This window comes from Panthera tigris, chromosome E3 (genome assembly GCF_018350195.1).
Source record: "Panthera tigris isolate Pti1 chromosome E3, P.tigris_Pti1_mat1.1, whole genome shotgun sequence".
In the NCBI taxonomy this organism is placed as follows: domain Eukaryota; kingdom Metazoa; phylum Chordata; class Mammalia; order Carnivora; family Felidae; genus Panthera; species Panthera tigris.
Window position 1 is genome coordinate 24,854,233 of NC_056675.1, and position 19,270 is coordinate 24,873,502.

General features: G+C 42.2%; 1 protein-coding gene across 4 annotated transcripts in view; it reads left to right on the forward strand.

Moving 5' to 3' along the window:
* The window catches only part of DNAH3 (dynein axonemal heavy chain 3), a 168,937-nt gene that overhangs the window by 63,999 nt on the left and 85,668 nt on the right, over nucleotides 1–19,270 (forward strand). For all 4 annotated transcript variants that reach the window (XM_007084114.3, XM_042971395.1, XM_042971393.1 and 1 more), the window contains 11 exons: nucleotides 1,605–1,806; nucleotides 2,967–3,059; nucleotides 4,384–4,494; nucleotides 7,672–7,786; nucleotides 11,000–11,198; nucleotides 12,690–12,798; nucleotides 13,024–13,137; nucleotides 13,892–14,068; nucleotides 16,735–16,826; nucleotides 17,928–18,147; nucleotides 18,945–19,079. In XM_007084114.3, the coding sequence (XP_007084176.2) occupies nucleotides 1,605–1,806; nucleotides 2,967–3,059; nucleotides 4,384–4,494; nucleotides 7,672–7,786; nucleotides 11,000–11,198; nucleotides 12,690–12,798; nucleotides 13,024–13,137; nucleotides 13,892–14,068; nucleotides 16,735–16,826; nucleotides 17,928–18,147; nucleotides 18,945–19,079 (1,567 nt within the window). The remainder of the gene's footprint in view (nucleotides 1–1,604; nucleotides 1,807–2,966; nucleotides 3,060–4,383; nucleotides 4,495–7,671; nucleotides 7,787–10,999; nucleotides 11,199–12,689; nucleotides 12,799–13,023; nucleotides 13,138–13,891; nucleotides 14,069–16,734; nucleotides 16,827–17,927; nucleotides 18,148–18,944; nucleotides 19,080–19,270) is intronic.

Here is a 19,270-nt window from a genome sequence, read left to right on the forward strand (position 1 = left end):
TAAGGCTTCTTAATGTCTAGGCTTGGAACTTGCACAAATGCATGTTTGCTATAGTCTGTAGGCCAAAGCAGGACATAGAGCCCGGCCAAGTTTGAGACATGTAAAAATAGATTCGACCTCTTGTAAAGAGGAACCATAAATATCATGGCCATAAATATCATGACCATACACAGTGAAGATTATAATATATGGTCCATCAATTATGGGACTTTTCAGGTTGATGGTTACAGATTGTCTGTAAAATAGAGGTTTGTCTATTGAACATTTGCTAAAAGTTTGTGGTTGGTGACTTAAGGGCCTGAGCAAGACAATGATTCTACCATCTTCTAACTTAAAACATGAAGTAAAGTCCTCTCCATATAGATAGTGATGTGATGTGTGGTCTGGGAGTGAACAGTCAAGAAAGAATTTTTGAGATGTTTCAAGTGCAAAAAATGTGGTTTTATTAAAGCATGGAGGAGCCCCTGGGTGGCTCAGTGGGTTGAGTGTCTGGTTCTTGATTTCAGCTCAGGTCATAATCCCAGGGTAATGGGATGGAGCTCTACATTGGCCTTTGCACTGAGTGTGGAGCCTGCTCTCTCTCTCTCTCTCTCTCTCTCTCTCTCTCTCTCTCTCTCCCTCCCTCCCTCCCTCCCTCCCTCCCTCTCCCTTTCCCCACCTCTCCCTTTTCCCTCCCCTCCCCCACTCACTCTCTCTAAGAGAAAGAAAGAAAGAAAGAAAGAAAGAAAGAAAGAAAGAAAGAAAGAAAGCAAGCAAGCACAGGGACAGGACCCATGGGCAGTGAGAGCTGCACTGGAATTGGGAGGAGCAATTGATTATATACTTTGGAGCTGGGAGAGGGGAGGTGAGTAGAGACAAATGAAGTTTCCAAAAGGATTTTCATATGTTAAAGAAGACTTAACAGGATCCTGGAGGTCTGGCTATTGTCAAGTGAAGGTTGCCTTTGCCTCTAGAAAAGTATTAACATTAAGACAGTTGTGAGTTCCTGGAGGAATGTCATACTCTGCCTGTCTTAAGTATTTGGCAATGGACTGCAAGTTGTAAGGAAATCTAATTTTATCTACATTTCCTTTTGCCTTTGTTCTCCACATCAGATAGGTCAATAATGTACTTCTTATTTCACACTGGTAACATTTTCTGTCATACCTGGAGATAAGGAAAGACAAGGAAGTCTTCTCTCTCCTTCTAATAATGGTTCTGTACTGATTGTATATTAGAATCACCTTGGATTTTAAAACTATAGATCCCTAGACCTAACCCAAGTCACTTGTATTAGACTCTCAAGGCAGTGGAACCTTAGCATTGGAGGTTTTTTTAAGCTCCACAGGTGATTCTAGAGTGCAAAGTTGAGAACCATTGCTGTATCCAAGTTTCCTCCAAAAGGTGGCACCCTGCCCCCAAGCCATATTAAACTCACATATACCAGCTTTCATCCTTTGTCTTGCTCTGAGTCAAAACTGTCTCCACCCTCTATGCTTTACAGAAGACTCTAGAATATATCTGGTGTTCACGGGTGTCATCTATTTGTTGGGGAGTATCACCTTCTTGGGAAAAGAGGTTCTCAAAAGAGATTCCAGTTGCCATCTTCTTTTGCTTTAAAATAGGTTCTTCTTTCTGTCAAACGATGAGCTGCTGGAGATCTTGTCAGAGACCAAGGACCCCCTCCGCGTGCAGCCACACTTGAAGAAGTGCTTCGAAGGAATTGCCAAGCTAGAGTTTACAGACAGCCTGGAGATTGTAGGCATGATAAGCTCAGAAAAAGAAACCATTCCATTCAAACAGAAAATCTACCCAGCTCAAGCCAAAGTAACTCTCCTCTTACTCATTTTCATTCTTTTCTCCATAACAGAGCAATACAGAGAGAAGCAGTGAGCATATTGATAGGTTAAGCACTTGGACTCGAGTTCCTGCCGAGTACTGCCGGGGTGTGGAATACCTGAGTTCCACAGCTTAAGGACTAGGCGACTTTGGGAAATTGCTTAATCTTTCTGAGTCTCCATTTGCCCATCTCTAAGATGAGGGTTTTACTGCAATCCAAGTGACACACTAAATTTATGGAAGGATTTCAACCAAACTTCATGTGGAGGCACTAACAGGCATCAGACCCAACAGCCGATGCTGTTCAGATCTCCATGATCAAACCCCGATTAAAAGTGATCTAGTCAGACAGCTTTCTGGGGCAGGTGTTTTTAAAGGTCAATAAAACATTATGGAATCAATGCCATTTTACTCAGGTTTTGATACAAGTGTCCTTATATAATGAGTAAGATGGAAATTACTCCCTCTTCTGCTGAACATGATGGCACCATCAACTAGAAGTAGACAAGCACTCTTGGCTTTGCTTTGTTAACCATTTTTGCCAGCCACACATATAAGTTGTAATAACCAGGAATCACATTACCAAATAGACACCAGCTAGCTCACAGGTGCCTGAAGTTACCTGAAATTCTAAAACTGAATAATTTGATGCATATTTGAATTACCTGTAGAGCTTTAAATAAAATTCAAATGCCCAGGTTGCATCCCATAACAAATTGAAACAGCTGGGAGTGGAAGTCAGGTATCCATATTTTTTAAGAATCTCCAAATCATTCCAGTGCACGACAAAGTTTGGGAACCACTGGAATAAGGCAAGAATTAGAACTGCTCATTAGAAATGAGCAATTATTTTATGAACTGAAACATAAATGTGTCATTTGCTTCCTGAGAAGTTGTCTGTTTCAGAAAATTACGTGAAATGTGTGTCAAGAATCCCCCATTTCCCCTTTTACGTGACACATACTTCCTAGAATGAAAAAATATAAATAAGTAAATAAATATAAAACATATGATTAGAGAATATTGGCTTGAAGGGGTGTCAGACCTTTGGCCTCCCTCCAGCCTTGGTCCAGAGAGAGCTTGGGTTCTGCCCATGATGTGTCCCTCTGGGCTTGGCTAGCTTGCTCCTTTTTTGTCTTGCCCCACAGGGCATGGTGGAAAAGTGGCTCCAGCAGGTGGAGCAGATGATGCTTGCCAGTATGCAGGAAGTTATTAGACTTGGGATCGAAGCATATGTCCAGGTAAATGAGAATTGGGATATACATGCCAGGGTGTTGGTACAGCAACCACAACTCTGGGTTAAATGGATCAGTTATAACCACCCCTCTGTATTCTACCAAAACCCACGCTAATCCTGTTGGGTAACACCTGACCCCTCTGTGCCCTCTCTTCTTTCCCTGTGAATCTTGGGGTGATGTACATATTTCCGATGAAATAGAAGCAGCTGGGACAAGACAACATGGTTAGCTTTAACCCTCTGGCTGCTCCCTGCCAAGTCCTTTCTGTGAAATTAATTGATGGTAGGAGGTTTTTTTAGAGCCCCTTCCAATTAAGCATTTTCCCTTCCAGGCTTTTAGGTTCCATTACACAAGCCCTAAACAGTACAACTCATTAAACTCCCAAAATTTTAGGGAAAGAAGGTATGACCGAAGAAAGCCAAAAGAAAAAGAGCTGGTGGCAATCACTCTTCAGCCAGCTCCTAGCAAGGCTAAGTGTAGGCAGATCAGGTCTTTGTGCTCCTTGATTTGGGTGCCTTTTTTGCCTTACTTTTCAGGGCCCCACCCCCATGACCCTTTCCATCAAACAAAAGAATATTCAGTTAATACCTTCCCACTAAAGTACAGGGTACTGACCCTGCTGTCCCTCTTGGTAGTAGTACATTGTAAATGAAAGGCCTATCCTTTGTCCTGCAATTTATTTTAAATTAAAAAATTAAGGAAAAATGGCTACCAGTATGAAATATTTCATGCAATTGCGTGTATATATATATATATAGCAAGAGTCAGCAAACATTTTCTGCAATGTAAATGTTTTTATAGTGTCTTCAGCTTTGTGGGCCACAAAAAAACAGCCTTGGATGATAGGTAAACAATGGGTATGGCTGTGTTACAATAAAACTTTATGTTCAGAAACAGAAGCAAGGCCAGATTCAGCCCTCTGGTCTTAGTTTGTAAAATCTATAGTTTAAAAACAAGTTTGAGGAGTTGCTGGGCATGGCTAAGGAACCTGGCACAGCACTACAATATTATATAGACATCAAAAAGAATGGGTATGAAAACTCACTAAACAGCACCTTGATTATAACTGTAAAATTCTTGGATTGGGAACTTAAGAAAAAAAAAACGAGTTGAGCTTGCTGATGATTTTTTTTTCTTTTTCATAAAATTCAGTGAGGAAGACATAAATCAGTAATCCCAGAGATGTCAAGCCTAGTAGCTTCTGAGGGTGGAGGAGGATTTTGTATTTCTTGAGGGGGTAAGGTGGTGGGGGATGTTTTTCAGACACTGATTTAAGTCACACAAGATGAACTGACCCTGCCACCTGCCCCCACACACACCTTTCCAGGTCCCTCGTAATCAGTGGGTCTTGCAGTGGCCTGGCCAGGTGGTTATCTGTGTCTCTTCCATCTTTTGGACCAAGGAGGTGTCCCAAGCCCTGATCGAAAAGACCCTACCGGTAAGTGAGCCTGTCATGAAGCTTGTAGAGGAGATTCAAGCTCGATTAAGATTTGAATGACATATACTTAAAATAGCCCTATTTTCTGAACAACAACAAGAAAAAATCATAGCATCCAACTCTGACATTGGGAAAGCCAGGGTTTTCATGGGGATGGTGGGATGGATTTGGAATTGAGGCTGTCCTGGAGTTCTCTAGTGTAACACCTCTCATGATCCTTCCCAGGTAGAAATACTAGGCTGTAATATACTAAATTTTTATCAGTCTTCACTTCCAGGGGTGAGCTTGGCAAAATTTCTATCAACAGAGACCTCTTATCTTCTTCCTGGGCCCAAATACCACCTGGTCCTGTTTTCCCCTCCTCCTTTACCATTACCACTTCTTGCCACCTGCAGTTCAACACAAACCCACCTACAACTCTTCATTCAGCTTTCTTTTAAGACGAAGAATGTTGAAGTCCTCCTTGTCCTCAGATCCAGACATGCATATTTCCAGTTAACTCCTTCCGTGGAGGCCAATGCTTGAGAGTTCAAGACCTGGATGGACTTGGGGGGTGCCTGGGTGGGTTAGTCGGTTAAGCGTCCAACTCTTAATTTCGGCTGAGGTCATGGTTCATGGCTTTGAGCCCCATGTTGGACTCTGCGCTGAGAGCACAGAGCCTGCTTGGGATTCTCTCTCTCTCTGTCCTTCCCCACCCACCCCCCCCGCCCCCACCATATGTATATACATTTTCTCTCTCTTTCTCTCTCTCTCTAAATAAAAATTAAAAAAAAAAAAAGATCTGGATGGACTTGGGTTCATATCTTGTACTTTCCCTTGTTAGCTGTGTGACCATGGGCAAGTTATTTAATCTAAGTCTTGGTCTCCTTGCCTCTACAATGCACCACAGTGCACCACATTGTAGTACAACATCATACTCTTCTGTGGGAGAGTTAAATGAAATACTAGCAAATGAGTCACTGCTACAGACCAGGCTATGAATCCCACAGGGCAGAGGCTATGTCTGTTTTGCTTGCTATTATATCTTCAGGGGTTACTGCAGTGCTGAGCACATAGTAGGTGCTAAATATTTGCTGAACAAATGAATTGTAACTCCATTCCCAACCTTTTTACCATAAACATACTTTCCCATGTTTATTCCATTAGACCTTCTGTTATTCCCCCTGTAGATGACTGGCTGCAGACAAGAAAATATTTTAGTTTATTATACTTTGTTTTATACCTTAAAATTAGAACATTAGTATTTAACCAGCATTAGTATTTAACCAGATTCCATGTTGATAATTCCTACAAATATACTTTACACTTGCCGACTGCTTTCATGTATTTCATTTCACACTTTTGAAGCACTAAAAAATTATGATTTTTGTGACTGCATCTCTGTGCCCCAGTTTTCCTACCTGTAAAAGGAGAGCCTGCTTCCCATCACACATCAGTGCCATAGAGTACCTGTGTGTTGAATGATGTGGCTCAGTGTCTTAAAGGGAGCAAATGTTGGTACAGAATCACCATCCATGCATCCATCCATCCATCCATCCATCCATCCATCCATCCATCCAGTATTCCTTTAATAAATATTTGCTTTACATCTGCCCTGTGCTGAAATGATGCTACTAGGCAAAGGGAATTAGAAGTGAATCAGAGCGACATGGTCCCTGTCCTCATGAATTTACAGTCTAGTGGGGGAGATAAAAAGTCTCTTCAGTAGGAGTGTGATAAAGAAAGCTTAGGGATTCAAGAAGCATGGAAAGGAAGGAGAGAAGAGAGAGGTTAGGATTAGAGATGATTTCCCAGGAAAATGGTGCCTAAGAGGAGACCTAAAATATAAGCAGGGATTAGCCAAGCAAAAAACAGGAGAAAGAGTGTTCGAGAGAGAGAGAGAGAGAAACCACAATGTGCAAAAGTCTGAAGATGAAAAATGTGGTGCATTCCAGCAACTGAAGGCACTTTGGTCCAGAATAGCTGTGGAATGAGTGTGGTTAAGAAAGATGTGGGGAGGGGTGCCTGACTGGCTCAGTTGGCAGAGCATGGGACTCTTGATCTTGGGGTTGTGAGTTTGAGCCCCACACTGGGTGTAGAGATTACTTAAAAATAAAATCTTAAAAAAAAAAAAAAAAAAGATGCATCACCAAGAGTTTTCCAGACTCACAGCAAGGGCAATGGGGAGGCATTGAAAAGGCTTTTTTTTTTTTTTTTTTGGCTATGTGTCAGGTACCTTATTAATAATAATAAAAACCATCAGTATTTACTGGATGCTTTATTCACACTGTGCCAAGTGCTTCGCCATTTCATTTAATCTTCAAAACAGCTCCAAGAGATAGCTGAAATTATCTAGACTCGGCAGAACAGGAGACTAAGACTCAGCAGGTTACTCTATTTTGCCCAGAACTGCATAGCTAGGAAGTGGGGAAGGTGAGCTATGAACCTAAGGTGGTCTCACTTTTTTTCCTCTTTAAAATGTATTTGTATTTTTTAACTCTTTATTTTGAAGTAATGTCAGACTCACAAATAATGTTGCAAAAATAATGCAAAGAGTTCTCATATCCTGTTTCACCCAAAATTAACATCTTAAATAGCCACAATATGATTATAATTATCCAAATCAGGAAACCAACATTGATGCAAGATACATTCTTATCTAATCTGTTCCAGGATCATGGTTTACATACATTTACTTTTCACATCTCCTGTGTCTCCTTTAATCTGAAAAAGTTTCCATTTTTTAAAATTCTGATTTACTGCATAATTTATATACAGTAAAATTCACCCTTTTTAGTGTACAGTTCTGAGTTTCGACACATACATACATTCATGTAACCACCATCACAATCAAGATATAGAACAGTTGCATGCCCCCCAAAGTTCCCTCACTCCCTTTGTAGCAATCCCTTCCCCTGTTCCACACCTCTGGCAACTACCAAGCTGTTGCCTGCTCCTGTATTTTGTCTTTTCCACAGTATCATAACAATAAAATCAAGATATCTGGCCTTTCCAATTTGACTTCTTTCAGTTAGCATAATACATTTGAAATTTGTCTTGAGGTTAATGAAGAGAGTGAGGGAAAGGTTGCTGGAGGGATGGCTTGGGCCATGGGCTGGTGGATGGTGCCATTCCCCAAGAGGGGATTACAGAGAAGAATCCAGTTTAACCAGATGTCCCCTCCTGTGCCCCTGCCAGGATTTTCTGAAAAAGAGCAACAATCAGATCGCACAGATTGTCCAGCTGGTTCGAGGGAAGCTAAGCAGTGGGGCTCGACTCACCCTCGGGGCCCTCACGGTCATCGATGTCCACGGTGAGCAAGGAGGCTTCTCTAGCATTTCTGACTGTCTAGGAATAGCAACCAGGCTTGCTGCTCTCCATTCTCCTGGATGGAGTGATTCAGGGTCTCCTTTCCTGTTGGGGAGAGGCTTCTCTAACTGTAAGTAAGGTGAGGGAGTAAGAAGTCAAGGCTTCTGTGAATCTCCACCTCCTTTTCTCTCCCATCCCCACCCTTATTTCCAGGGAACCCCTAAGCAGGGCCCTCTCACTGAGACCATGATGGCCAAAGCCATTTCTAAGATTCACCAACTTGGAACATTTTCTTGAGGCTGACCATAGCTAATATTTTTGAATACCCACCAGGTACGAGGCTTTGTGGTCAGTGCTTGACATACATTATCTTGTTTTTATACACACTTAACAAATTAAGAACCTGAGGCTTAGAGGGTTAAATAACTCACCAGAGAGGAATACAGCTACTAAGTAGCAGAAGCTGTTTTGTAATTTGATGTCATTGATTTAATGGTAATTCTTTGTCTGATTCCAAACCCAAGAGACTGGAAATGGGCAGTGTATGCAGGGAGAGAACGGGTGAGACATAATGCCTTCCGGCAATTCCTTTAAAAAAAATGGGAATGCAAGCTGGTGCAGCCACTCTGGAAAACAGTGTGGAGGTTCCTCAAAAAACTAAGAACTACCCTACAACCCAGCAATTGCATTACTAGGCATTTATCCATGGGATACAGGTATGCTGTTTCAAAGGGACACATGCATCCCCATGTTTATAGCAGCACTATCAACAATAGCCAAAGTATGGAAAGAGCCCAAATGTCCATCGACGGATGAATGGTTAAAGAAGATGTGGTATATATATGCACAATGGAGTATTACTCGGCAATCAAAAAGAATGAAATCTTGCCATTTGCAACTATGTGGATGGAACTGGAGGGTATTATGCTAAGTGAAATTAGTCAGAGAAAGACAAAAATCATATGACTTCACTCATATGAGGACTTTAAGAGACAAAACGGATGAACATAAGGGAAGGGAAACAAAAATAATATAAAAACAGGGAGGGGGACGAAACAGAAGAGACTCATAAATATGGAGAACAAACTGAGGGTTACTGGAGGGGTTGTAGGAGGGGGGATGGGCTAAATGGGTAAGGGGCACTAAGGAATCTACTCCTGAAATCATTGTTGCATTATATACTAACTAATTTGGATGTAAATTTAAAAAAATAAAAAATAAATTTTTTTAAAAAAAAGGAGAGGAGGAGGAGGAAGAACTGGGGCCCTTATATAAAACAAACCACCCCCTCACCCTCACTCCATCACCACCAAGGAAACTAGGGCTGGACTAGCTGGTTGCCTGGAAACAGTGTCTCTCTTGTTCATACACCCAGCTGCCTCCTGGCATTTTGTGGCATCTTGTTCTCCTTAAGATTGATGCTCATTTCTATCTAATTTTGCTTGGATAGACAAGCATGAAATCAGGGAGAGAGAAGGGAGAATGTGAACTTCATCTAGTAGGAGTAAGAAGTGCATGTGTGGTTACCACCCAGGGTTCCCCAGAATGGTTGTGTTCACACATTTGCACATACACACTCAGGCACGCACACGTGCGCGCGCGCACACACACACACACATGCTGCATCATGCAGGCATTCCCCATACTCAGTCCCTTGAGAGTCATCTTCCTCTTGGATCCCTCATGGAGACCCCTACTCCTGCTACTACTCTGTGGTTTCTCTGAAGAACCTGGAGGGGAATTACATTCCTCAGGAAGAACGGAAGAGCTATTGGTGTAATCTTCAAGGACTCTTCTCCGGAGGGTTTTGGATTTTACTGTCATGAAGAAGACTTCTCTTCACAGAGGGGCAGTAGACTAACAGAAGCATCCCTTTGCAAAGTTATGTTTCTGGGATACTAAATTCAGGCTACTGTCCTAGTTATGAGATCTCAATAGCTCTCATCCAAGCATTCCATAAAAAATAACTAATGATTCTCATAAACCTTTATTTATTCTTCAACTTCAGGGCTCCCATAACTGTGAGAAAATTAAATTAGGCTCATAATCCTATGAGAGAAAGAAGGACACCCAGAAGTATATCTCCCATCTGTTTTCTCAGGCCCCGAGATGGAAAGACTATATGTAACCATGGGTTCTGGGGACCCCTTCCCTTGCCAACTGCATCAGGCCAAGCTGACTGTATTCTCCTAGGATATCCTAGAAGCCTGGAACAGGGTCAAAAGGACCATATTGGGGATTTGACAGCATTTGGGGTAACTACATATTGCAAATCTCTCTGGGTCAGTCCCCCCAGAATTTAGGAACAATAACAATAGCTAGTATTTATATAATCTTTCCTTTTTTCTTTCTTTCATCTATCTGTATCTGCATATATATGTGGATATATATTTATATATGTACACATGTTTGTGTACGTATGTGTGTATATACATGTCTGTGTATACAGTTGGCCTGTGACCAACCTGGGTTTGAACTGCACAGGTCCACGTAGAAGCAAATTTTTTCAATAAGTACAATACAGTACTGTAAATGTATTGTCTCTTCATGACTTTCATAATATTTTCTCTAGCTTACTTTATTGTGAGAATACAGTATATGATACATATAACTTGCAAAATATGTGTTAATTGGCCACTTGTTATCTGTAAGGTTTCCAGTCTAAGAGTAGACTACTAGTAATTAGGTTCGAAGGGAGTTGAAAGTTATAAGCAAATTTTTGACTCTACAGTGATTAGGCACCCCAACCCCTACGTTGTTCAAAGGTAAACTGTATATACAGTTAATCCTCCTAATAACCTTCTAATAACCCTAGAAGGTGGGTACTATGTTATCCCCATTTTACAGATTATGCAACTCAAGAGAGAGGTTGAGTAACCTGCTCAAAGTCACGTAGCTAGTTAATGGCAGAACCGGAATTTGGATCCAGGCAGTCTGACTTCAGAGTACACACTTTTAATGCCTCTGCTGTACTGTCTGAGAGAAGACAATGTAACATGTTCTCTGCCAGGCTTCTTGGGAGAAGCAAAGTCCAGCTTCTGAAAGATCTTGCTGCCTGTAGGTTAGGAGTGGGCAGGGAAGCTAGTTGAGCCTGAAACTGTTTGGATAGTGAAGGGTGGCCTGGATAATGTCCTGACATCCTGAGCAGTCTCTGAACATATGAGTATGCTGATGGCTCTGCATTTGTGTGTTTCCACATCTGCATCTGTTCCAATAGCTCGCGACGTGGTGGCCAAGTTATCTGAGGATAATATTTGTGATCTAAATGATTTCCAGTGGATCTCCCAGCTGCGTTACTACTGGGATTCAAAGGATGTACAGGTGCAGATGATCACCACAGAAATCTTATATGGCTATGAGTACTTGGGGAACTCCCCCCGGCTGGTGATTACACCCCTCACCGACCGCTGCTACAGGTAACCTCTGGGCCTCCCCCAAGACCTGAAGGGTGAATAGAATGCCAGAAGGAAAACCTTCTGGGGAAGAAGGTGTGGAGCATCTTGAGTTTGTAACCTTTACCCTCTACATTTCAGATACTCAGATTGTAGAATTTTGTCCTTAATTATCATGGTCCCACAACAGGCGTGGAAATTAGCCCTTAGGCCAGAAATGAGAACCCAGTAGGAATCCTAATGCAAATTAATGTGGCCAAACCAACAAGCAGAATGTTGATGCCTGTCCTTAAAAATGCCCCAGTACTGGGGTGCCTGGGTGACTCAGTCAGTTGAGCGTCGACTCTTGATTTCAGCTCAGATCATGATCTCAGAGTTCATGGGGTGGAGCCCTATATCGGACTCTGCACTGACAATGCAGAGCCTGCTTGGGGTTCTCTCTCTCTCTCTCTCTCTCTCTCTCTCTTTCTCTCTCTCTCTGCCCCTCCCCTGCTTGTGCTCGCTCTCTCTCTCTCTCTCTCTCAAAATAAATGAACTTTTTTTTAAAAAATGCCACAGTATTTAAGTAGAAAGCTCTCCAGTGGCAGGAATCAAGATGGTGCCTGGAGATCCCATAGACGAAAGAATCAAAAGGGGCCAGGTGAAGGACTCAGGCAAGGAGTCTCCAAGCTCAGCCAGCCAGTCTGACGGAGAGACGTAGTCATTCTGTGCTCAGCAAAGTGCTTTTCCACTTTCCTTGGTATTCATAACACTAGAAATGTGAACTTTGTGAATGTGTCAACTTTGTGATGTTTAGATTTTCTTGATTTTGTATATTCATTAAAGTGGAATTTTTTTAATTAAAAAGACAATTCCTGAGTATTTTGTCCTTTGAAAGTCCTCAAACACCTGTTTTCTGTGTTCTGTGATTTTTGTTCTTCATTCGTTTCATTATTCACTAGTCATTTCTTAAAGTCTCCTGTGCCCCATGCATGACCTCAAGAAACCCTCAATCTAATGGGGTCAGGGGAGAGAGATAGATGATTATAAGATGGTGTGTTAACTGAAACTATAGAGGCCCATACAATGGACTGTAGCGCCACACTTAACACGTCATTAATTTCTAATATTTATTTTGCCCCTACTGTATCAAACTGAATCAAATACAGGTCCCAAAGTCAAGAGTTCATAATCCAGTGGGAGAAATAGATTTATTTTTACCACTCCATTAGAACTGGTGATCTTTCATGTGTGGAGTTTATGAAGATTTTTTACCTTTATTTGATTCATTTATGTATGTATTCATTTATCCATTCAATCATTCATTAAAACAAGTTTTTATGGGTGCCACCCATGCACCAGGCTCTAAGATTAAAGTACTGAGTAAAGCAGAATTTTTTACAATGATGATATCCTGGTCATATAATCAGGGAAAAAATTTAAAGCTATTTGTAGGAGTCAAAACAAAATAAAGCAAAAGTCTTTCTTCCCTGTGTCTTAGGACTTGGGCACCGAATTCTTGTTTTCTTCCCTTAGGACACTGATGGGGGCTTTGAAGCTGAACCTTGGGGGAGCTCCGGAGGGACCAGCTGGTACAGGAAAGACAGAAACCACAAAAGATCTGGCCAAAGCTTTGGCCAAGCAGGTAGGGAGATGCTGTCTGTTCTCACCCTCTCTTGTCATCCCTGTCTAGACTCCTATCAGGGGAGTGGGCATTAAGTTCAAGATGGTTAAGGGTGAGAGAGGCAGAGTTGGGCCCCAGCTCCTACAGTGGAATAGGAAGAGAAGAGCCACACCTGTGTTTTATGGTGCAGGTAATTCAAATATGAGGGAACCCACCCCTAATGGTGCCCACATTCTCCTTCTCTAGTGTGTGGTCTTCAACTGCTCAGATGGTCTGGATTACAAAGCCATGGGGAAGTTCTTCAAGGGACTGACCCAGGCCGGAGCATGGGCCTGCTTTGATGAGTTCAACAGAATTGAGGTAATGCTGCAATGGGACTACAGAGCAGGGATTGGATATGCAGGGGCCTTTTTCTGGGCTCTTAGCTGCTCAGTGACAGTGCCTTATGTCTCCTCTAAGACTGTTGCACAGAGTAAGTACTCAATGAACTAAACAAAAACAGTCCCAAGGAGACAAAGTGCATATTTTATATACATATGGATCCTCAGTATATTCATTCCTTCGCTCCCTCATTCAAAAATTTATTGAGTAGCTAGTATATGTCAGATACTCCGCAATTGTTCATGACACAAAGATAAGTAAGAAATGATTTTGCCCTCTGAGTGTTAGAATTTAGCAAAGGGAAATAAAAAGTAAGTGAAGCACATAGAATATGATAGAAGTCTATGGTAGTGGTACAAAAGAGGCATCACAAAAGAGAGGGGGTGATTAATTCTATTTGGGTAGGGAATTTAGGTCAGGAAATGTAAACATGCAATGGGAGCCAATAAACACTGAGTACATACTATGGGTCAAGCATTATGCTAGGTGCTGGAACAGAGATAAAATACTATGGAAACTAGTAACACATACATACACACACATACACACACATACACACATATCAATTTTCTTTTTCTTTACCAAAACCCCAAATCATTCTTGTAATTTTGAAGGTGAAGTTCTGGTTTTTAGGTGATTGGGTTTTTTCATTGCTAAGTGAAGGAGACTCTGGCAGAGTTGGGTGGTGGCTGTCAGAGCAAGAGCTCACATCTGCCCACTATTCTCACTCCAGGTAGAAGTGCTATCTGTGGTGGCTCAGCAGATTCTCAGCATTCAACAAGCCATTGTCCGGAAGCTAAAGACATTCATCTTTGAAGGCACCGAGCTCCTTCTGAACCCAACCTGCGCTGTCTTCATCACCATGAACCCTGGATATGCTGGCAGGGCTGAGCTGCCAGATAACCTCAAGGTAAACGTGAGCATGTATAAATTCTGCGTGTATTTTATGGTGTAGAAACCTCTGGAGGTAACAGAAGATCTCACAGAGAAGGCAAATAATGGGTGACATTTTTCAGCTGTGAGAATTAATAGTGGAGCAACAATGGTAGTAAGTTAGTCCCCAGAACCTAACTGTTGCCCCAACAATGTCTCGTGGGGGAGGGGCATATATCCATAATGAACAATGGCAATTAGAAGACAATGAACACTAGAACAAGAGTCACTATTTCTGTTGTGTACAGGAGGTCGATGAGAGGAACCAGCTGGGCTTGGTAGGGACTCTGACAAATGCCCCCTCTAGAGGGAGCAGCCCTTACTTAGCCGCCAGCCTACTGCTGCCAAGCAGGAATTGTCACATCTTCTCATTTTTCAGGAAAAGCCAGACATTTGGATTTTTACATGTAATCTGATTGTTGTGATCCTGGCTAAATGCAAAAAAAAAAAAAAAAAAAAAAATCACTGTAGGCCAAACAAAAACATCTCATAAGACAGCATCAAAGGTAGTCACAGAGAACTCTGGGAAACCTAGGCAGAACCACATGGAGGTCCTCTTCATTACCAGCCTGCTTAAGCTGAAGTGGTGTCCATATCAAAACAGGCTGTTCCAACCAGCTGCAGAGAGGACAAGGAAGTATGTATGTCCCCAGTGCCTACTGCTGAGCTGGCCTGAGTTGCAGCCATGGTAACAGCTACTGGTCCTGCTGCTAGTAGAGAAGGAAGGTGCCTCTGAAGGGAAAGTCAACCAGGCCGTCTTCAAGGGAATAGACTGTAGATTGTGCTCTGATGGAAGGAAAAAACCCAAAGTACAAAACGGCTGGCTCTCCTGTACGAGGAGACCCTAGCACCCCAACTGCATGAAAAGAGGGGCCAGAGAGAGACTTCTAGGCCTGCTTCTTTATGGATTTTCTTCTACGTTATTAATTCCATGAATGGAATTCACAAGACACAAGAGTGGAAGACACAAGAGAGACCCAGCCAAACCCATATGAGTACTTCATGTGCCAGAAACGCGTCTGATTAGTGCTCTGCGATCTTATTCAGATACTTCTTCTTACTGCCCCCCAAATGGAAAAGAGTCAGGGAGATCCTTAGTAATGACTCCTCCCGTCTAGGCCAGGATAGGCCAATGAGCACCAAAGTGCAATTTGGACCCACATTTCTCATTTTTACCACCCAACGGTTGTAATCCCCCCCACCCCCTGCCACACCTCTCCCAGCAAGCAACCCTGTCAAGTCTGTATAAGCAGCTTTCGTGAGATAGTGTGGTATAGCAGAAATCACCAGGGGGTGGTGTCAGGAAGCCTGGGTTCTAGTCCTGGCTCTACCTGTAACTGACTGTTTGGACTTCTGTAAGATCTAAGGTAATAACAATAGCTGATGCTTATTGAACACTCACTTATGTGCCACACACTGTTCTAAGCACTTCACTTATATGATATCATTTGTTCTCATGAGAACAATACAGTTGTTGGCCCATTTTGAGGTGAAATAACTAGAGGGAAATTACTTGCCCACAGCCAATAGACAGCAGTACAAGTACTCAGATCAGTATCTGTCTGACTTCAAGATTCTTCAGATATATATTGGTCCTGAATTCCTAAATGACTTCCTCTGTCCTTAATGAACAAAGGAAAGGTCTGATAGTTGAATGGTACTCATTTGGCATAGGGAAATGAGGTGTTATTAGAATACCAGCACCTAGCCGCTCTGGAAAACAGTATGGAGGTTCCTCAGAAAATTAAAAATAGACCTACCCTATGACCCAGCAATAGCACTGCTAGGAATTTATCCAAGGGATACAGGAGTACTGATGCATAGGGGCACCTGTACCCCAATGTTTATAGCGGCACTCTCAACAATAGCCAAATTATGGAAAGAGCCTAAATGTCCATCAACTGATGAATGGATAAAGAAATTGTGGTTTATATACACAATGGAATACTACGTGGCAATGAGAAAAAATGAAATATGGCCTTTTGTAGCAACATGGATGGAACTGGAGAGTGTGATGCTAAGTGAAATAAGCCATACAGAGAAAGACAGATACCATATGGTTTCACTCTTATGTGGATCCTGAGAAACATAACAGAAACCCATGGGGGAGGGGAAGGAAAAAAAAAAAAAAAAAAAAAAAGAGGTTAGAGTGGGAGAGAGCCAAAGCATTAGAGACTGTTAAAAACTGAGAACAAACTGAGGGTTGATGGGGGGTGGGAGGGAGGGCAGGGTGGGTGATGGGTATTGAGGAGGGCACCTTTTGGGATGAGCACTGGGTGTTGTATGGAAACCAATTTGACAGTAAATTTCATATATTAAAAAATAAAAAAAAAAAAAAAAAAAAAAAAGAATACCAGCACCTAAGGCCTTCCACGTAACCACTGAGGGACCCATTGTGGCAACATGTACATAGACAGGGCCAGTGGGGAGGTTAGCTGGGCAGTGGATCTGCCCAACAAAGACGGTCTCTTGGCATTGATTTGTCCTCCTGCTTTTCTTTCCTTGATTTCACTGGAATGGTGTGAATGACTTTCCTGCTTCTCTTTGTATCTGTAAATACACCTTTTCCCAGAGTTTACTGTATGTGTTCAGGTTCTCAGTGGCCTTTTCTTTTCTTTTCTTTTCTGGCCATTTGTTTTCTAGGCCTTATTCCGGACAGTTGCCATGATGGTGCCAGATTATGCCCTCATTGGGGAAATTTCCCTCTATTCCATGGGGTTTCTGGACTCCAGAAGGTATGTGATATTGGCTTTCCAGTAGGTTCTAAAGGTCCTGAAAGAGTGCCTTTTGTGTGGTGGATTCAAGTTAGGTTGCCCATTGGAAGAAAAAAAGAAACAAGAAATGGACTTTGGCTCCCTTGTTGATGTGACAGCAACTTAGCCCTGGCTTTGGTCCTGACCAGGAAATGGTCCAAATTCCCAAGAAAGAGCCTCCTTTCTCTTTATATATACGTGGACTCCTGCTAAAGAAATCGGCCACTCATCTTCTCTTTATCCTAACCCTGTGTACACACACACTCACACACACACACACACACACACACACACACACACACACACACACACACCACAGCTTAAGGCAAGACTTTAAAACATGAAATTATTCCAAGATTAAAGAGGAAATTTTTAATATGATTTAGAATTAACATTGTCAACAGCATAACATTTATTGACTTTAAATGTTTTTTAATGTTTATTTTATTTTTGAAAGAGAGAGAGACGCAGAGTGTGAGCAGGGAAGGGGCAGAGAGGGAGGGAGACACAGTATCTGAAGAAGACTCCAGGCTCTGAGCTGTCAGCACAGAGGCCAATGCGGGGCTCGAACCCACGAACTGTGAGATCGTGACCTGAGCCGAAGTCAGGCACTTGACTGAGCCACCCAGGCTCCCCCGTTTATTGACTTTAGTGGATATGGGAAAAAATTGTTCGGTTATAGAAGTGAAAAAAGCAAGTTTCTTCTCAGTGACCCTGAGTTCCATTCTCCAGGGGTTAATATTGTTGATAGTTTGATGTTTCTTCCAAAATGTGTGTTTGTGCATGTGTGTGTGCTCATATATTCACATATACACATAAAAGTATATACCCATACAATTTCTTGTATAGTAGGTTGTATACACATGTGTGTATGCTTACTCTTTTTCCTTCAAACTTTGAAAGAGAACTCTTCCTTAGCTCATCCTGGTAACTGTTAAAAGGACTTCAGATGATGGGGCTTCTCCATCAAGTCCATGAATAGGTCTGGTTCCTGAAGGGACAGGATACAGGGATGTTGGGAATGTCTGATGAGCAGGAGCTGTTCCTCTCTGGCGGTCTGCAGACATGTCTCTGCCCTCCCAGTCTCGCCCAGAAAATTGTCGCAACCTACCGTCTGTGCTCGGAGCAGCTGTCCTCACAGCATCACTATGACTATGGCATGCGCGCGGTCAAGTCTGTGCTCACTGCTGCTGGCAACCTGAAGCTCAAGTATCCCGAAGAGGATGAGAGTGTCCTGTTGCTCCGGGCCTTGCTTGATGTCAACCTGGCCAAGTTCTTGGCTCAAGATGTCCCTCTGTTTCAGGTATGCAGTGCTTTGGGACCTTGGCCAAGTGCTGGGACTCAGTTTCTGAAGATGAACTATTTCTCTGGCACCCTCTCCATCTCCAGCCAGCACTCCCACCACCAGATACCCTCCCCCAAAAGTTAGATAATGTGATAGCACTATCCCTGTCTAGTTCCTGGTTTAAAATTTTTAAAATGTTTTTATTATTTATTTTTGTGAAGGGGTGGGAGGGTTAGAGAGTGAGGAAGACACAGAATCCCAAGCAGGCTCCAGGCTCAGAGCTGGCAGCCCAGAGTCCGACATGGGGCTCAAACTCATGAACCGTGAGATCATGACCTTAGCCCAAGTCGGATGCCCAACTGTCTGAGCCACCCAGGCTCCCCTAGTTCCTGATTTTAATAAAAATGATTTCACTGATAGAATAATATCTGCCATTGGTTTGGGGTAGGTTTTTTTTTTTTTTTTTAACCAAATGTAGTTTTCCTTTGTAATTATTCTAATTCCTCTCTTCCTTATCAGGCTGTGAGCTCCATAGAGACAGAAATTATGACTATCTAATTCATTCCTAGTACAATAACTAGAAGATAATACAGACTTATTAAATATTTGAGGGCTTTTTAAATTATTTGGGAGGGAAATCATATTTTACAGATTGTGTTGGAATTTGCAATTGTGGATGAGTTTTGGCATAGAAAAATGAGGTTTGGAATTTTACAAAGACTTCTGCTGTCTGTGAATCTCATTTTCGGAAAGTGTCGAGGTCATACCCCCTGACAATTCACCCTTTCCATCTTCTCTCGAATTCTTGTTAACAGGGAATTATATCAGATTTGTTTCCTGGAGTTGTTCTTCCAAAGCCAGACTATGAAGTTTTTATGGAAGTGCTGAATGAGAACATCAAAAAGATGAAACTCCAGCCGGTACCTTGGTTTATTGGGAAAATTATCCAGGTTGGTTCCCTGTATCTATATGAGAATGCACGTGTTTTTCTATTTGCTGAAGTCAGGAATTAGAATTGTGGTTGATTGGAGCAGAGTGATGGCAACCACAGGAGCCAAAATAGAAATGGAAGTGCCTTCAGGTCTCATTTCCAGGAATTGAAGTTAAAATCCAATGTTTTTCCTCTGACCATCTTATTTGG